The sequence below is a fragment of the Oncorhynchus mykiss genome, chromosome 3 (genome assembly GCF_057628025.1).
Source record: "Oncorhynchus mykiss isolate SJ-2025 chromosome 3, ASM5762802v1, whole genome shotgun sequence".
Taxonomy (NCBI): Eukaryota; Metazoa; Chordata; class Actinopteri; order Salmoniformes; family Salmonidae; genus Oncorhynchus; species Oncorhynchus mykiss.
The window spans coordinates 30,778,492-30,797,491 of NC_143024.1; the positions used below are offsets into that span (position 1 = coordinate 30,778,492).

The 19,000-nt window shown below is 43.2% G+C and overlaps 1 protein-coding gene across 47 annotated transcripts in view; it reads right to left on the reverse strand.

Annotated features, from left to right (window-relative positions):
• The window catches only part of rims2a (regulating synaptic membrane exocytosis 2a), a 247,315-nt gene continuing 228,315 nt past the window's right edge, over window positions 1-19,000 (reverse strand). For 27 of the 47 annotated variants that reach the window (XM_090227695.1, XM_090227790.1, XM_090227688.1 and 24 more), the window contains 5 exons: window positions 3,633-3,774; window positions 3,244-3,356; window positions 3,011-3,112; window positions 2,624-2,763; window positions 1-2,530 (listed from right to left, as the gene is read on the reverse strand). In XM_090227695.1, the coding sequence (XP_090083821.1) occupies window positions 2,333-2,530; window positions 2,624-2,763; window positions 3,011-3,112; window positions 3,244-3,356; window positions 3,633-3,774 (695 nt within the window). In that variant the 3' untranslated portion in view covers window positions 1-2,332. The remainder of the gene's footprint in view (window positions 2,531-2,623; window positions 2,764-3,010; window positions 3,113-3,243; window positions 3,357-3,632; window positions 3,775-19,000) is intronic. The other 20 variants (XM_090227805.1, XM_090227752.1, XM_090227800.1 and 17 more) reach the window with 2 other exon arrangements.

Here is a 19,000-nt window from a genome sequence, read left to right on the forward strand (position 1 = left end):
AGTGTAATATCCATTTTTTATTTGAAAAATAACTTACATAAATCTCTGTACTCAACCATACTTCACCAAGACATAGCCTTGGCATAAACACATTGCACCAAAACAAAAGAAAGAAAAGGCATTCAAAAGGGTAAATAACATATGTCTTTGTCATCATGTGAGACATTATTCCTATTCCAAAATATTGTCATCTATTTGTGTTTGCTTGTTTTATTCAAATTTCTAATATGTACAATGTAAATCAAAAACGAAAGTATATAGCTTGTTATAGCGACAAGATATTGGATGGACATTAGAATGTATTGGTTTAACATGGAAAAGGAATAACGTCTCAGTTTATTTTCATTCAGACATAACTGTAAGGTTCATATACCTCCCATACACAAGAAGCATTTACAATTACTAAAAATAAAAAATAAACTGGTCTTGGCTTATAAATAAACTAATAAAAATATATGAAATTAATTATATTTTCACAAAAACAAAAAAAACTAAATTCATATTGTGTGGCAATATCCCATGTTGTTTGACCTTGTGTTTTGCTCATCCTCACAAACAGTGCCTGAACTACACAGCAATATACAGTACATCAGTTGTATGTTTGCCGCTTCTTGCTTGGATATAAATATCTTTCTTGCTGTACCAATACAGATTATTTTTGCATGTTAGTTAACAATACTGAAATAAAATACACTCGCAACCATAACTTTTTTTGTCAACCTCCAACGAATATAAAATATTTTTCCTTGTCATTCTTTTTGAAAAAATGGAAATAAAATATGATCTAAGGGTTAGTGGAATGTTTTGTTAAAACGTTTTAATAGTTTGGCCATGAAAGTAACTAATGAATTTTCTGTAGAATTCAATTGAAGGTGAGGGGGGGGAAGTAACGAAGTTGACATGCACTGTACAAGAAACTGCAAAACTCCCAAACATCCTCTTTATCAAAACATGCTGAGTTACTTTAAGGTGTGCCCAAGCCATGTTGCAGAAAATCCTTTTCAACATGCTTGTTAAACAAATCGCCAAAAAAGACATATTGAAACGATACAGAGCTGTAAAAGAACCAACAGTCCTGAAACTCTGGACAATATCAGGGGGACGCCCTGGGACAAGGGAGAGAAAGAGACGTGTACAATTTGCACATAATGTTTATCTTTATAAGGCTTGTAAACCTTTGCAATGAAATAAATAATTTACATTTATTTTCATCATCACTTTGTCACATAAACAGTTTTTTTGTTGTTAAATAACTCCAAAAGTTTTTATTTTAGTTTCTCTTACTGTATGTCTGCCAAACACAGACTTATGTTATGGATGGTCTAAAGAATGATAAACAATGTGTCTTTTTTTATCACGCTGTTGCATTCACTCCCCTTTGAAAACCATGCACTAGTGAAATTTATATTTAAAAATAATATAAATTGTTGAAAATGGCTGATGTGTTTTATTTGTTTTTCTTCATCTTTTTTTGCAAGTCGCAGCCTCAAGAAAATAATGGTCATTTTTTTTTTCAGCTAAATTTTTGTCCATGCAAAAATGTTTTTTTTAATTTTTTTAAATCTTCATTTAAATGTCATACAATATATCAACAGATAAATAATAATGTTAGGTCATAAAAGTTAGTCTTGTTGTGGGTTCTGATCAATAGATTCTGGAGTGTCGATAGTACAGTAGCCACTTCTGTATTGCCTTTAGTAACTTTAGTATTGTCTCTCTGGTGTGATCTACTACTATTTTGACTAGGGCCTCATATTCGAAGTTTGAGCTTTAGTTGGGACACCCCACCTCTCCAATTGCAATGAACCTCATAGTTCCATTTACACATCTAGCTAGGTCTGTTGGCTTGGCGTGACCAAGCTTCTGGACAGGACAACACTGTCAGTCACCCCTTCAGGTATACAAGTACATCGACAATAAAACAAACAAAAAACAAAAAAAAATCATTATAAACAAAAACATGTATTTTTCATTCGAAAAGGGCTTCTGTAGAACTCATCGAGCGGGTTCCCAGTTCTGACCCCCATGGCTTAGATTGGATGAAAACCTGGAATCGCTCGATTTAGAGACAATTCCTGGTGCTAAGGAGTCCGTTACGGCCTTCTAATCCGAGCTGGTGCTCAGACCCGGCCGAGGGAGCGACGCTCGCTACGCACAATGTGTGCGACATTTTTCTCAAAACACAGGATCACATTTGCACCCCTAGAAACAGGCTCAGAAGACACAACATCAAGCATGCAGTGTAACCGGGGGGCGTGACCTGTCTGTCGCAGCATGTTTAACCTCAACACTGGGTGCTGCTGCTACAACAATGCTATCAGTCCACACACTGCTATGACCGGCTATCCAATGACGTTTGGGAAGCTTTTCTTGTCAAGGGGGCCAGGGTAGGGTCCACCAATGAGGAAGGAGGAAAGAGCTTGAACCAGCCAATCACCATGTTAGACAGGTCCAGCTCATCTAAAAGTATCTGAACTGCTCCCATAAAGGATTTATGGTCCATGCGTCCGTAGTCTCCCCATACGATGATCTGTGGAGAAGAGGGTTTATTAGACATGTTATTATAATATGATGATGTGTGAACTGTGAAGTATTTATCAAGGCCTTGTAGAACATAGTTTACCTGTAGAACTTTCCCTCCAGGAGCCTCTTCGAAAGGCAGTTGCTGCTGGTAAAGGGGATCCAAGGTTTTTCTTGCTACTTTTGTTTTCTTTTTGGCTATGCAGGCTCCGTTTTCCAAAAGATACACTTTTACATATGGTGCTATGAAGAGAGAGAGAGAGACAGAATAGTTACAATACTATTGGCAGCATTATCAGTTGGTTCAAGCTCTGGTTACCGTAGTGACCAGTTGGTATTAGCATGAAGTTCAGGGCTGTGGGTTCTATCCTATTCTACTCACATACAGGATACAAAAAATGTATGTACTCACGGTACTGTAAGTAGCTTTGGATATATGTGTCTGCTAAATAGCATATATTAATATATTATACATCACGTAGTAAATTACCTGGCAGTGCCTTGGAACCTGGTTTTCCCACAAGGCCACGGGCTCGGATCACTTCCACCTCCAGCGCTCCTTTCTTGTCCACGATTCCAATCTGGATGTCACCTGAACAACACACACCACAGCCAACACAATGTTAACACTCCATTCACACAATACAGATATCCTTTCCGTGTGGGATGGGGTCGCTAAAGGCGTCTTGACACAACATTGTTCCAGAAATCTGATCCACCCACCCATGGGTGGTGTAGCTAGCGTCTGCCGTCCAACCAGCTGGGCTGGGCCTAGTCCATCCAGGAAGTCAGAGAACTGGGCGTCGGAGGACAGTCTCACACCAGGGAAGATCAGGCTGGAACGGAAGGGAGAGATGACACAGGTAACTATGGAGACTAAAGAAAAAGGCCTCAAGGCTTGAACTTGCTTATTTAGAGTTGGCAAGATAAAAAAAAAGACAGGAAATTCAAATGAGCACCCCAAACCTACATTTGACCTATTGATGACTTGAATGAGACTTCACGTAATAAGTGAGAATGCTATGTCAACAATTAACCTACGCATACCAATGTGATAATGTATATTGGAGGGATGTACATTATCACATTGGTATGCGTTAGACTTCACTTACTTTCCCTCGGAGCTGTAGCTGTTCATGCTGCCGTCGGTGGACTCTCTGCTGGCCTGCCGAGTCATCCTGCTCCTCATCTCTACGGCCAAGCCCGTCTCTGTGCTCCTCTGCACGGTGCTGCGAAGCTTCTTCCCACCGGCTTCTGGACAGAACAGAGGGACAGAGTGGGAGAAAGAGATAGAGCGAGGGAAAGGGAGAGAGGGGGAAAGAGAGAGGGAAAGAGAGAGCAGGGGGGAGAAATAGTTAATACATTGCTCTCAAGTGTGTGCTTTGCTTTCGAATTACATGCAGTAGGTTATTGTAGACATAGCATTTTCACTTATTACGAGAAGTCTCATTGAAGTCCTCAACAGGAAGATCACACTTCCACTCTATGGCAATTCTACCATGCACTCTCTTCTCAGAGCACTGCAACTTCCATGTGATCATTTAGCAAAGACATTTATTAAACATCAAGTGCCATATTACATTATCTACAGAAATATTTTTTAAAAACAGTTGTGTGCGCGTACGTGTGTGAGTGTGTGTGTGTGTATGTGTGTTCGTGTATGAATGGGCTAAACAGAAGAAGACCATGTACATCCCTCTTCCTGCTAAGCAAGAGCACCGGTTGCCTGCTCTGCAGGGTTCTTGCTCTTGCTTAGAGTCTCTCTCTCTCTCCCCCCTCCATCCCTCTGTTCCACCTAGGGCCGTTCAGTGTCTGGCCTCCTACAACTGATACAAGGTGACAGCTGACCGCCCCCATTAGACCCACTGAACATCTCCTCCAATCTATGTGACAGCACATGGCCAGGACGTGGCTGGAGCTGCGTGTGGCCTGAATGGCATTCTTTGTAAATCACCAAGGAGGGCCAGGAGAGGGATATACTGGAGGTAACTGTAGGAGCAGGTACTGGTACAGGTCAGCCACTGCAGAGCTCTACACAAGTCACATGACAGGGCTTTCAGCAGAGAACTAAAGAAACAAAATGGCCGTTCCTTCAAATATAAAAATGCATACGGGGTACACCGGACAAATTAAAAGTGTCAAATGGTAAAAGACGAACTAATGGGTCTGTCTTGTCTCTCAGTAAGGAATGCAGGAAGCAGAGGTATTGAGTTCTAGCAGTGTTATTAACTCTGAGAATAACCAGGGTAAAGAGAACAAATTTAAAGAGAGCTAATTTATGTGTCAGACATGACCACTGGACACACTGTCAGGGAATGCACGTCAACATAGAGAGTGAATGTTCCTCACTCAGTGTTTACATACGTAAGAGTGGTTCTGCTTTATCACAGGAACAACCTTAATGAGGGCAACACACAGAGGGGGTAATAAAGCCCTCTATAACCAAGACCTCTTACAGTTTGAAGACCTCTCAATAATTCCCCATACTCTGTGTTCAAATAAACTGCAAGTAATCTGGCAGATATTCATATTGTCCTTAATGAAATTTCCATCTCTGTAACTTAAAATGTGTGTGTGTGATTTCAAAAAGCCTTAATTATACTCTGGTTACTGTCCCTGCCACCAGCTTCTCTCACTTCCTGTCTGCCTGCCCGCCTGCCTGTCTCCCATCCACAGGAAGTACAGACTCTTAGAATCAGAGGAAGATAAGCCTTTATTACTCAGGCAGGCCCTCACTGCTGAGGCCAGAACCCTGGCATCTCAGCTATTCAATGACATCCGCCTCCTCATCCTCTCCTCAGCACTGACAAAGCAAACTGGATTCAGATACGCTGACAGTGACGTCTAAAGGCATCTAAAGAGCTGCCAGTGTGACAGTCAGGCTCCCGCCATGCAGCAACCACCTAAACACAATCAATGAGCGATGTGCTGAATGATCAGCTGAATGAATCAATGAACATTCATTCAGCTGAATCAAAGCTAAGGTCAACCTGACCACTGTATGTACTGCGGTTAGCATGCATATGGTTGTATCTGAGGTCATTATGGATGGCAATACTAATAAAGGAGGAGAAGCTAATCTATGAAATAGCTTTTTAATGGCCAGTCAACTGTTTTTAATAATGCAGTTTATACCTTATTGGAGTAATGCTGAATAAAGGTGTGTGATTATGATGAGACTGTAGGTGCCATGAGCCAGGCCACACACACTCATACACACACTCATACACACACTCATACACACACTCATACACACACACACACACACACACACACACTCATACACACACACACACACACACTCATACACACACACACACACACATACACACACACACACACACACACACACACACACACACACACACACACACACACACACACACACACACACACACACACACACGCTGTGCCGTTGTCATGGTTTGTTATTAAGGTAGAGTATTAAAAAGGTTACGGAGTGGATTTTTTAAAGCTCACCCAGACAGATATATTCAGTCAAATTAAGCTACTACCATTGAAAGTGCACATCATTAAACTCTATATCCCACTAAAAGGGAAAACTATCTAGAAAAATATGTATTCTGGAAAGAGATAAAGAGCTGTGAAAGAAAATGCTGCAGTGCATCCAGCCCCAGCTGTGAAACACTGCTCAATGAAAATGCGTCACTTTGGAGTGGTAGAGATATACGGGCTCTGGGAAAATCATACAACGTCATTTTCCCAGAGCCCATCTAGATGCTAGAACAAAACCTTCATTTGAAGAGCTATTTTCTGCTGGAGTCCTAAGATACTCTAAGATACTGTCTTCACGTAACATAAACTACACATCAAAGACTCACCTGCAGTGTCACTTCCATCCAATCAAATGACTGTTTACAAACATCATCAGTACAGTTTGTGTCATCTGGGAGAAATGTTTATGAACAACTTAATTGGACACACATTTTGGGTCGACTACTCTAATACCTTTAACTCCAGGTAAGGAAGCATTCAAGTCAGTGTCTACCCAGAAAGAGGATTGGGTCAACTACTCTAGTACCTTTAACTCCAGGTAAGGAAGCATTAAAGTCAGTGTCTACCCAGAAAGAGGATTGGGTCGACTACTCTAGTACCTTTAACTCCAGGTATGGAAGCATTAAAGTCAGTGTCTACCCAGAAAGAGGATTGAGATGAAGGGGGCTGGAGACATTTCTACTGTATTATCTCAACATTCCAGTGGATCATGTCTATTTCAGAAGAGTCTATTAAGTCTATTTATAGGAGGAGGGTTATACAATCCCCCTAACTCAGCTAATACAAGCACAGCTAATACAATCCCCCTAACCCAGCTAATACAAGCACAGCTAATACAATCCCCCTAGCCCAGCTAATACAAGCACAGCTAATACAATCCCCCTAGCACAGCTAATACAATCCCCCTAACCCAGCTAATACAAGCACAGCTAATACAATCCCGCTAACCCAGCTAATACAAGCACAGCTTATACAATCCCCCTAACCCAGCTAATACAAGCACAGCTAATACAATCCCCCTAACCCAGCTAATACAAGCACATCTAATATACAATCCCCCTAACCCAGCTAATACAAGCACAGCTAATACAATCCCCCTAACCCAGCTAATACAAGCACAGCTAATACAATCCCCCTAACCCAGCTAATACAAGCACATCTAATATACAATCGCCCTAACCCAGCTAATACAAGCACAGCTAATACAATCCCCCTAACCCAGCTAATACAAGCACATCTAATATACAATCGCCCTAACCCAGCTAATACAAGCACAGCTAATACAATCCCCCTAACCTAGTTTTATGAAAACATCCTATCTGAATTATCAAACATATTCTCAACACCCACTCAGAAATAAAACAGCTATAAACACACACACTAGACACTAGAGACGAGGTCAACACAATATCTAAATCTATTCTACCGCCCACACCAAAACAAATAGTGATTCATTCCAATCGGGACAAGACAAGCATGCTTGCCATTGGTAAGTGATGTCAATGAGGGAGCCAGACAGTGTTTCAAAATAGATCATCAGATCTAAAGCAGTAGCCAATGACACGAACAGGGAAGTAGCTACTCAAGTACGAGAAGCCTCTCCAAAAACACACTGAGCATGCCCATCCACCAGCAACACAGTACTGTACCACAGCTAATACTACAACAGCCTCCACCCTCCCCGTGCTCCCTCTCCCCGTCAGGTCATCAGTCAACCATTAGTCCATCCCTCCCTCTCCTCTATCCCCCGCTCCATCTCCATCTCTCTCCACCCCTCCAGCCCTTCGTCTGCTCCCTCTCTTCCCGCTGCCCCTCTCCATCCCCCCATCCCATCCCATCCCTTTGCTCCTTCTCCCATCCCTCAGCTCCTGCCTCTCTCCCCCTTCAGCTCCTGCCTCTCTCCCTCCAGCAGCAGCAGCAGCTGTGTGTGTCTGCCTCAGTGTCCCAGGTTTAGAGCCATCTCGTCTTACCTCCGTCATCCTCGTCGAAGGAGTTCATGCAGGGGAAGTAGTTGGCCAGCGCCTCGAACGACGCAGACAGGCTCATCTTGCTCTGGGAACGCTGCATGCGCATCCCGGACCCCGGGGCGCCAGCCGCTGCAGTGGCATCATGCCCCTGCCTACCCATGGTCACTGATCAACCACTGATCACCTGAGTCAAGTGGCCTTCTAGTGGAGGTTACAGGTCTCCAGACAGCTCTACCGTGCACCGAGAGGATAACTGAAGAACTAGTTGAACGCTAAAGCCCAAGAGAAGACTATGGTGCTATAGTAGCAGAATGACTCTCTGATGTAGCTCTTTGTGTTGTCTCCCTGTGCTGCGTAGTGTGAGACTGGGTTGAGAAAGAGCTTGCTTGCTTCTCTGCTCCGTGTTAGTGCTCTGTGCTATGTGCCTGCTACTCAGCTCCTCTCCCCCCTCTCCTCTTCTAACACAATTGGGAGAAGGAGAGGGGGGGGCAAACTGCATCCTCCTCAGCCAATCAGAGGGCTCACTGCTCAGGCGCACCTCGGCTGCCTCTCCAGGCAAAGGAGCTCTACCCAGAGATTCGACTCACTGAACCTCACTAGCTACTCTCTCTCTCGCACACATGCACGGATACACAAACACACACACACACACACACACACATGCATGCATGCACAAACACACACACACTCAAAAGCAAAGCCACAGAGGTCCCTGTGACAGCCAGCCATTAGGGGCATAAACAACCCTGAACAGCTATTCCACTCACAGTTCACGTGATAGATCTCCTTCCCCCTCCCACCCCCACCCCCACTCCCCAGCAGCGCAGTTCTCTTCAGTGTTTTTCCACCAAAGATTGCAGCAAACCCCATGTAGCCAGCTATCCAACTCTCTGTTTACATACCGATGAATAATCAGTACAGTGGCTCTGAAATGATTGCCATTATCGAAGGAGAATTCACTTGAGCTAGTTCAAATTTACCATCTGTTAAAAAATGGTCATTTGTGAGAGAATCTCATGAAATGGCTGTCAACTGAATTCTTGTCTTTGAGACATCACTTCTTTCAACATCATTTCAACCACCAACACCACAACATGGACTGTTTGAATTAGTGGCCATAAACCCTGCAGAGTTCATTATGGCCATCTCTGGCATCTCTCTCTTCAACATGAAGCAACAGACATCCTCTAAACAGCTCACTTCAGTACTGCGAGTGTGTGTGCTTGGACATGTTTGGACCAGCTTGGACCATCCATCCAGAACCACTTCTGTCCAGATCTCACAGGTGGTTCCTAAGATCCTTTACAAAGTTTCTGAGCACAGTAAAATTAGATTGTAATGGCATGTGGGAGAGATGCCCTCTATACTAATCTAGGACATCAGGCTTGGTGAAGAGAGAGCCAAAGTGCCGGTAGAGGCAGTTTAGCACTGAAACAACAGACAGCTAAATTGTGCTGTTTTAACTATCTTGTCAGAAAATCAACTGCTGTGCTTTTTCTCAGAGAAACTGGCAGAATAGACACAGTACTGGTCAATTACTGAACAAGCACTGAGCTGCTCTCCTTTAAATATAGCATACCTCTGGGCTACAGTCCCTCACTGGGAATAAAAGTCCTCACGAATAGAGACACTGCAACCTATTTCCACAAAATAAAATCGCCCAATTTCCCCTTTTGTACATTGAATGACATGTTCTCATCTAGGTCAGATGAACAAGTAAAGGAAATTAGACAGAAGAGAAGAACACCACCTGAACCAATTGGGTCATTTTAATGCGTCATCTGACTGTAGCAGTTTGGAATATGATAATGATTCGACCAGACTGAGAGTTAAATATGCGTACTAAACTCTTTTGACTTTCGTGTAAATCCTGAATTGTTCTTAATGGGAGACATGTACCTTTTTAAGTGCACTAAAGTCAGAATACAACTCATTGTGTATTAATGAGGATCCTGCTAACACCTCCTCCTACGTATCACAACCATCAGACACACCATTAACTTTGAGGTAGGTGATCCGGCTGTGAGAGCCAGAGGCTTAATGTTTTGGAGTGGCACCAATAATTATTGGATCATTATAATGAGTGAGGTCACACTAACAAGCCGAAAGTACGTGCATCTTTATATTGCTGGACTATTCATTATAGAGTGTGACACACTCTCCCACTACAGGAAGAAGACAGAAGATAGTGATAAGTGCAGTTTGTTAAATAGCCTTGTCACTTGACATGGCAAAGGGTGATGTGTTCTGTTGGTCTCAGAGCTCTAGTACTCTACTGAATGCTTGGCTGACCCCTGACCCCTGTTCCATTAGTTCTATAGAACTAAGAATACCCAACAACATTCTATATGTTTCAAAGAGTGAAGGACTTGCAGAGAGGTAGATTACTATAGCACGTCAGTGAAAGCATCAGAGGAAACTTGTTCTTCCCTGCAAAGATACACAGCTTTGATATGTCTTTACCTAGCAACGTACATGCAACATTGCCATAATAACCCAGAGCTACTGTAAAACAAGAGTGTGAAAGATTCAGAGGAATGGTCCAGACGTTCTGGGAAGTGGAATGGTACGTGTCTCACCGACCAGGTGACTGTGATTGACATTCAACGAAAACAACACGTTGTGCAAGTGCTGTGTGCCACAGCTTTTTCACCTTCGGTGTAGCCAACCCTACACCTTCCACCCAACCAAGGATCAGTCCCAAGAGATGACGTAAAGACCAATGACCAAGGTGTTGAATACAATGCACAGACTCGTCTGAAGAAAATGAGGTTGATTACGTAGCCAGCTGCTTTATTTCCCACATGTCTGTCTGTGTAGATCTGGTGTCCACAAATAGAGTCCACTTCTCACTCCTTTCAGAGGACTAAAAGTAAATAAATGAAAGCCAGGGGCTCAAATCTCATTCATTGTGAAATATACTGCACATGGGTAAGAAAAGGTCCCTCTGTATTGAATTAATTCATATTAATTAATGCAGCAAGATAAAAGTCTGGCATTAGAATAAAGCATAGAAGGTCAAAAGAAATATAAACTAACTGTGCTCTATATTATCTTCATTTCTGTATTCAGTTCTCTGTCCAACACTTCCTAAGGAAACAGAGCATTAAAGCCCCACTGATCAATTAGTCTACAGTAGAGGTCTACAGTAGAGGTCTATGGGCCTAAAGTAGATGCCTACAGACTGGGGTCAAATAAAGAACATATGTGAAATACTTTCAAATACTTGGTCTTTGTTTGATTTAGTTGCCCTGGTACAATGGAACCAATTATATATTGCACACTTCAAATGAAGCGCACTTGAATCACTTTCAATATGCATTCTGACCGTGGTCTGAAAGTCCATAGACCTTCTACCTTTATAAGATTGTACAGCAATGACTCAGCATCTTTGACTCTTTCCCAACAACATGTACAATTGTTTTTCAGATGTATTAGTCATTGCTTCACAGACAGAGATATGTGTTTTATTACGATCAAAACAGCAAAAAGACGACAGATAGTCGGGAAAATAATAGCACCTCACACAATGGAAATCCCAAGAATGCTACTCATCAGATGATAACAGCAAGTCCAGGGCAAAATAACCCAGAAGTGACGCGGGTGGTGAGCAGCAACATAAAGACATCAAAGACTGGTTGGTCTTTGGGGAAGAAAACGTGTGTGATTGATGGCGCAGGGTGAGGCCGAGCGTTAGACAGAGAAACAGAACCAGTCAGTCTGCAGAGTGTAAACACAGCCTAATGGAGCTGTCCTGTCCTTCCTGCCCCCTCTGTTTCCTCTCTCTCTAATGCCCAGTCCACCACCGTCATACAGACCAGCACAACAGCAGCCCTCAGACTATACAGCTAGGGCTATAATGGCAACTTATACAATACAGTCATACATACACACACACAAACACACACAGCCACCCTGGCAGTGGGGAAGTACAGCTTTCCTCCAGCTCCTGGCTCTGAGGGCTACCTGCCATCTGCCACACCAACACTACAGGACTGATTCAGGTCATCCTGGTGACCACAAACGGAAACCACAAAAAGCTTCACAAAGGAGAACGGATTTGAAGACTAATCATAATGATATCATGTCATATTGTATAATATCATATTGTATTGTTTTGTATTGTTTCAAATCACATCAGATTAGATCACATGACATTCATATAGAGTAGGGAGGAAGCCACGGTATGGAGTTTGATCCAACAGCTCATTCCATTTCACAGAGGTCAGTCAGTTAGTCAGGCAAACTTTACAGTAACAGTCAGAGGAACTACAGGATGGAAAGTCCACTGACGCAAAGGAAACCAAAAGAGGCAGATTTCTGGGAAGAAGAGAGTGTAAAAGAGAGTTCTGGTTTGGATACTTGTCAAAGCTACATTAACACTGACATTGAGCCCTAGTCATTAACACACATTAGCCCTACACGTTGTTTCCAGGAACCAATGCAATCCTTCAGGTCTCAGGCAAGGTCACACGCACGCACGCACGCTTCGCACACACACAGAGCTTACAGTATGTTGTTCACACTTTCATCAGTTTGTGAGGAAAGTGTGACGTGTGTGGAAGTGGACACACAAGGTAAGGTGAAGTAGGACACTGAGCTGTGTAAAGACAGCAGCAGCACAGTGACTACCTGTACTCAGTGGTGTGAATACACTGACAGACAGAGAGGGAGAGAGAAATCGAGAGATTGAGAGAGAAAACGAGAAAATGAGAGAGAAAACGAGAGAATGAGAGAGCGAGAGAATGAGAGATATTATGACAGCCGAGGGATGGCGTTCAGAGTCAGAGTCAAGATAATCATCTATATTTCAACTTGCAATCACGTTTCACATTCCACTCCCTCATACAGTATACATATGCATCACTAGTGTTATGATACAGAGTTTCATACCTCATACCAATGAAAACAAACTGTTTTTTTGAGTGACGTGGCCTGTGAAGGCAATATCATGGATATGTCATCATCAAACAAAATACTATTCCCAACAGTAATAGGACATTCAAAAACCCAACTGTTGGTGACTAAGAGGATATAGACATCCAATAATACATTTTGACAGACTGCTCATAGCTCTTCCTCATTGAAAAACAGTAGTATTACACATTGGAACAGAGTGGGAGGACAGAAACAGAACATCTTTAGCTGTGGTTAAAACCGAGGTGAGTGAGTGAGTGATATGTTTAGCACAGCTGTGTTGAATGTTTGTCTGTGGGCAGTCAGTCTGTCAGTCTGTGGTCGAGGGAAGAGCTGACTTGGTGACATGGGAGCCATATGCTAGGGGAAGGGGCATGGGGTGAGTCACGTTCCAAGCTGACAGACTAACGGGCTGTCAGTGGATGAGACGTTGACCAAAAAACAACAGTGTTATGTTACATAAGCTGATTGGCCAATGGAAAAGCTGCTTCATGGATGGATCATCCCTTTTCTATAATTCAATGGCACCCTATTCCCTATGTAGTGCAGTAGTTTTGACCAGAGCTATGGGCCCTGGTGAAAAGCAGTGCACTATAAAGGTAATAGGTTGCTATTTGGGATGAAGGCTAGGTCTTTCTGGGGAACCTGAATGTTGTAACGAGGTGACCTATTAACGAATGGCAACACAGTCAAAGCAGAAAGAAACTGAAAAAGACCACACAGCTTAGGGAGCGAGTGAGGCAACTGGGGAAAACCTTACTAGTCATTATTGTAATAGCATTTAGCAGACACCTTTCTCCACAGCATCTTCTAGTTAACAATAACACATACAGGTAACTGCCAGAATAAAGTCAACACTTGAGTAAATAAGGGATACATACAGTGCCTTCGGAAAGTATTCAGACCTCTGGACGTTACAGCCTTATTCTAAAATTGATTAAATAAATAAAAGTATTCTGCAATCTACACACAATACCCCATAATGACAAAGTAATCTCCTTTGTCTTGGTCACATTGAGGGAGAGGTTGTTGTCCTTGCACCACATGGTCAGGTCTCTGACCTCCTCCCTATAGGCTGTCTCACCATTGTTGGTCATCAGCCAATTTTATGATGGTGTTGGAGTCGTGCATGGCCGTGCAGTCATGAGTGAACAGGGAGTACAGGAGGGGACTGAGAACGTACGCCTGAGGGGCCCCTGTGTTGAGTGCGGTGGATGTGTTGTTACCTACTCCTACCACTTCAGGGGGGCCTGTCAGGAAGTCCAGGATCCAGTTGCAGAGGGAGGTGTTTAGTCCCTGGGTCCTTAGCTTATTGATGAGCTTTGAGGGCACTATGGTGTTGAATGCTGAACTGTAGTCAATGAATAGCATTCTCACATAGGTGTTCCTTTAGTCCAGGTGTGAAAGGACAGTGTGGAGTGCAATAGAGATTGCATCATCTGTGGATATGTTGGTGTGGAGTGGGTCTAGGGTTTCTGGGATAATGGTGTTCATGTGAGCCACGACCAGCCTTTCAAAGCATTTCATGGCTACGGATGTGAGTGCTACGGGTCTGTAGTCATTTAGACAGGTTAACATAGTGTTCTTGGGCACAGGGACTATGGTGATCTGCTTGAAACATGTTGATATTACATACTCAGAGAGGGAGAGGTTGAAAATGTCAGTGAAGACACTCGCCAGTTGGTCAGCACATGCTCGGAATGCACGTCCTGGTAATCCGTCTGGCCCTGCGGCCTTGTGAATGTTGACTTGTTTAAAGGTCTTACTCACATTGGCTGCGGAGAGCGTGATTACACAGTCGTCCGAAACAGCTGATGCTCTCATGCATGTTTTAGTGTTACTTGCCTCGAAGCGAGCGTAGAAATTATTTAGCTCATCTGGTAGGCTCGTGTCACTGGGCAGCTCTCGGCTGTGTTTCCCTTTGTAGTCTGTAATAGTTTGCAAGCCCTGCTACATCCGACGGGCATCGGAGCCGGTGTAGTACGATTCGACCGTAGTCCTGTATTTACGCTTTGCCTGTTTGATGGTTCATCGGTGGGCATAGCAGGATTTCTTATAAGCTTCCGGGTAAGAGCCCCGTTCCTTGAAAGCGGCAGTTCTACCCTTTAGCTCAGTGCGAATGTTGCCTGTAATCCACGGCTTCTGGTTTGGGTATGTGCGTACAGTCACTCTACACACATTCAAATCAAATCAAATCAAATTAATTGATATAGCCCTTCGTACATCAGCTGATATCTCAAAGTGCTGTACAGAAACCCAGCCTAAAACCCCAAACAGCAAGCAATGCAGGTGTAGAAGCACATTCCCTCTGGTTTTACATTTAACATGCTGATAGAAATGAGGTAAAACTGATTTAAGTTTCCCTGCATTAAAGTCCCTGGCCACTAGGAGCGCCGCCTCTGGATGAGCGTTTTCCTGTTTGCTTATGGCGGTATACAGCTCATTGAGTGCCGTTTTAGTGCCCACATCGGTCTGTGGTAGTATGTACACAGCTACGAAAAATACAGATGAAAACTCTCTAGGTACATGGTGTGGTCTACAGTTTATCATGAGATACTCTACCTCAGGCGAGCAAAACTTCGAGACTTCCTTAGATATCATGCACCAGCTGTTGTTTACATATATGCATAGGCCCCCACCCCGTGTCTTACCAGGCTGTTGTTCTATCCTGCCGATAGTGTATAAACCGCCAGCTGTATGTTCTTAATGTCGTTTTTCAGCCAAGACTCAGTGAAACATAAGATATTACAGTTTTTAATGTCCCGTTGGTAGGATATACATGCTTTCAGTTCGTCCAATTTATTTTCCAGTGACTTAACTTTAGCTAGCAGGACGGAAGGCAAAGGCAGATTAGCTACTCGTCACCTGATCATCACAAGGCACCCTGATATTTTTCCGCAAAATCTCAGTTTCCTTCTCCAGCGAATGACGGGGATCTGGGCCTGCTCGGGTGTCTGTAGTATATCCCTCCCCTCTAGCTCATTGAAGAAAAACTCTTTGTCTAATCTGAGGTGATTTACCTCGACTAACCTGTGCCCCTGTACAGGTACCCCCTGTATATAGCCTCGTTACCGTTATATTATTGTTGCTCTATATTTTTTTTTTTTTTTTAATATATATATATTATTTTTTAATATATATTTTTATTTATTTATTGTTTACTTCAGTTTATTTAGAAAATACTTAATTTTTTCTTAATTGTTGGTTAAGGGCTTGTAAGTAAGCACTTCACTGTAAGGTGAAATGCCTGCTGTATTTTGCACATTATTTGATTTTGATGGTCATCTCAGTGACCAGATCTCAACCCAATTGAATACTTATGGGATATTCTGGAGCGGCTCCTAAGACAGTGTTTTCCACCACCATCAACAAAACACCACATGAGTAGAACTTGTAGAATCAATGTCAAGGTGCATTGAATCTGTTCTGGCTTGTGGTGGCCCAATGCACTTTTAAGACACTTTATGTTGGCGTTTCCGTTTAACTTGGCAGTTACTTGTACATCAAGTATAAAATGTACCCGTGTCATAATTCCCACAAACACACCAGTCCAAAATGAAGAGGTACTGTCTGGCCAATATTGAGAACAGTTTGTTTTCATTTTGCAACGTTTTGCTAGAGTTCCCTACACGGTGAACATGACCTCTTGTGTTGCCAGCACCATAACTTCAATCAACGGAGTCATCATGACAACCACAAAGAGTGTTAAGTAGCACCACTTAACCAAGAAGAGAAGTACTGTAATGTACTGACGGAAGAACATGATAGAGACAAAAACACATAATAAAAGTGCCGACATGTTGGTTCGGTAGACATGGACGGGCACATGGGACAGAGCCAAAAGACAGGTGTCCCAGTCAGCTCACTCACACGTGTCCTGCTCTGCATGCTCAAAACAGCTTTTTTGGCCGTCTTATTTTTCTGTAACTATGGCTACATTATTGTATTTAACTTGGTTTTTATTCAATTCATGTATTTGTTACAAAAAAGTCAAAACAAAGACATTAGTTAACATCATGGACAATGCAAAGCACATGAAGCACCTGCTGTACCATGTGCCATTAGACAACATTAAGTTATTCATTCAAAAATAATATCAATGATAGAATCACTGCCTGGTGAATAATCACTCTGAAAGATGTTTGGTACATCAACATCTGATCCTAATACAAACCTTTCTTTGTAGAAACGCAAAACTGCATATTCAGAACGATGAGAATAACACAGAGTTAACATATAAACAAGCTAAACTAGATGCCCTCAATCTCACACAAACTATCAACGAACCTACCAGGTACAACCCTAAATCCGTAAACACGGGCACCCTCATAGATATCATCTTGACCAACCTGCCCTCTAAATACACCTCTGCTGTTTTCAAACAAAAATGTGCATCCTGTAGCACAAATTCCAAAAAGTTTTGTTACACTGTAAAGTCCATGGAGAATAAGAGCACCTCCTCCCAGCTGCCCACTGCCCTGAGGCTATCAAACACTGTCACCACCGATAAATCCACGATAATCGGGAATTTCAATAACCATTTTTCTACGGCTGGCCATGCTTTCCACCTGGCTACCCCTCCCCCGGGCCAACAGCTCTGCACCCCCCGCAGCAAGTTGCTCAAGCGGGGTGCTTCTCCTTCACCCAAATCCAGGTAGCTGATGTTCTGAAAGAGCTGCAAAATCTGGACCCCTACAAATCAGCTGGGCTAGACAATCTGGACCCTCTCTTTCTAAAAGTATCCGCCGCAATTGTTGCAACCCCTATTACTAGCCTGTTCAACCTCTCTTTCGTATCGTCTGAGATCCCCAAAGATTGGAAAGCTGCCGCGGTCATCCCCCTCTTCAAAAGGAGAGACACTCTAGTCCCAAACTGTTATAGACCTAAATCCATCCTGCCCTGCCATTCTAAACTTTTCGAAAGCCAAGTTAAGAAACAGATCACCGACCATTTTGAATCCAATTCAATCTGGTTTCGAGCTGTTCATCGGTGAACCTCAGCCACGCTCAAGGTCCTAAATGAAATCGATAAGAGATATTACTGTGCAGCCGTCTTCATCGACCTGGCCAAGGCTTTCGACTCTGTCAATCACAGCATTCTTATCAGCAGACTCAATAGCCTTGGTTTCTCAAATAATTGCCTCGCCTGGTTCACTAACTACTTCTCAGATGGAGATCAGTGTGTCAAATCGGAGGGCCTGTTGTCCGGACCTCTGGCAGTCTCTATGGGGGTACCACAGGGTTAAATTCTCGGGCCGACTATTTTCTCTGTATATATCAATGATGTTGCTCTTGCTGCTGGTGATTCTCTGATCCATCTCTACGCAGACGACACCGTTCTGTATACCTATGGCCCTTCTTTGGACACTGTGTTAACAAACCTCCAGACGAGCTTCAATGCCATACAACACTCCTTCCGTGGCCTCCAACTGCTCTTAAATGCTAGTAAAACTAAATGCATGCTCTTCAACCGATCGCTGCTATAGCAGCAGCCGTTATAGCAGCAGCCGTTATAGCAGCAGCCGTTATAGCAGCAGTCGTTATAGCAGCAGCCGTTAAAGCAGCAGTCGTTATAGCAGCAGTCGTTATAGCAGCAGCCGTTATAGCAGCAGTCATTATAGCAGCAGCCGTTTTAGCAGCAGTCGTTATAGCAGCAGTCGTTATAACAGCAGTCGTTATAGCAGCAGTCGTTATAACAGCAGCCGTTTTAGCAGCAGTCGTTATAGCAGCAGCCTTTATAGCAGAAGTCATTTTAGCAGCAGCGGTTATAGCAGCAGTCGTTATAGCAGCAGTCGTTATAGCAGCAGCCGTTTTAGCAGCAGCCTTTATAGCAGCAGTCGTTATAGCAGCAGTCATTAAAGCAGCAGTCGTTATAGCAGCAGTCGTTATAGTAGCAGTCATTATAGCAGCAGTCGTTATAGCAGCAGCCGTTATAGCAGCAGTCGTTATAGCAGCGTTATAGCAGAAGTCGTTTTAGCAGCAGTCGTTATAGCAGCAGTCGTTATAGCAGCAGCCGTTATAACAGCAGTCGTTATAGCAGCAGCCGTTTTAGCAGCAGCCGTTATAGCAGCAGCCTTTATA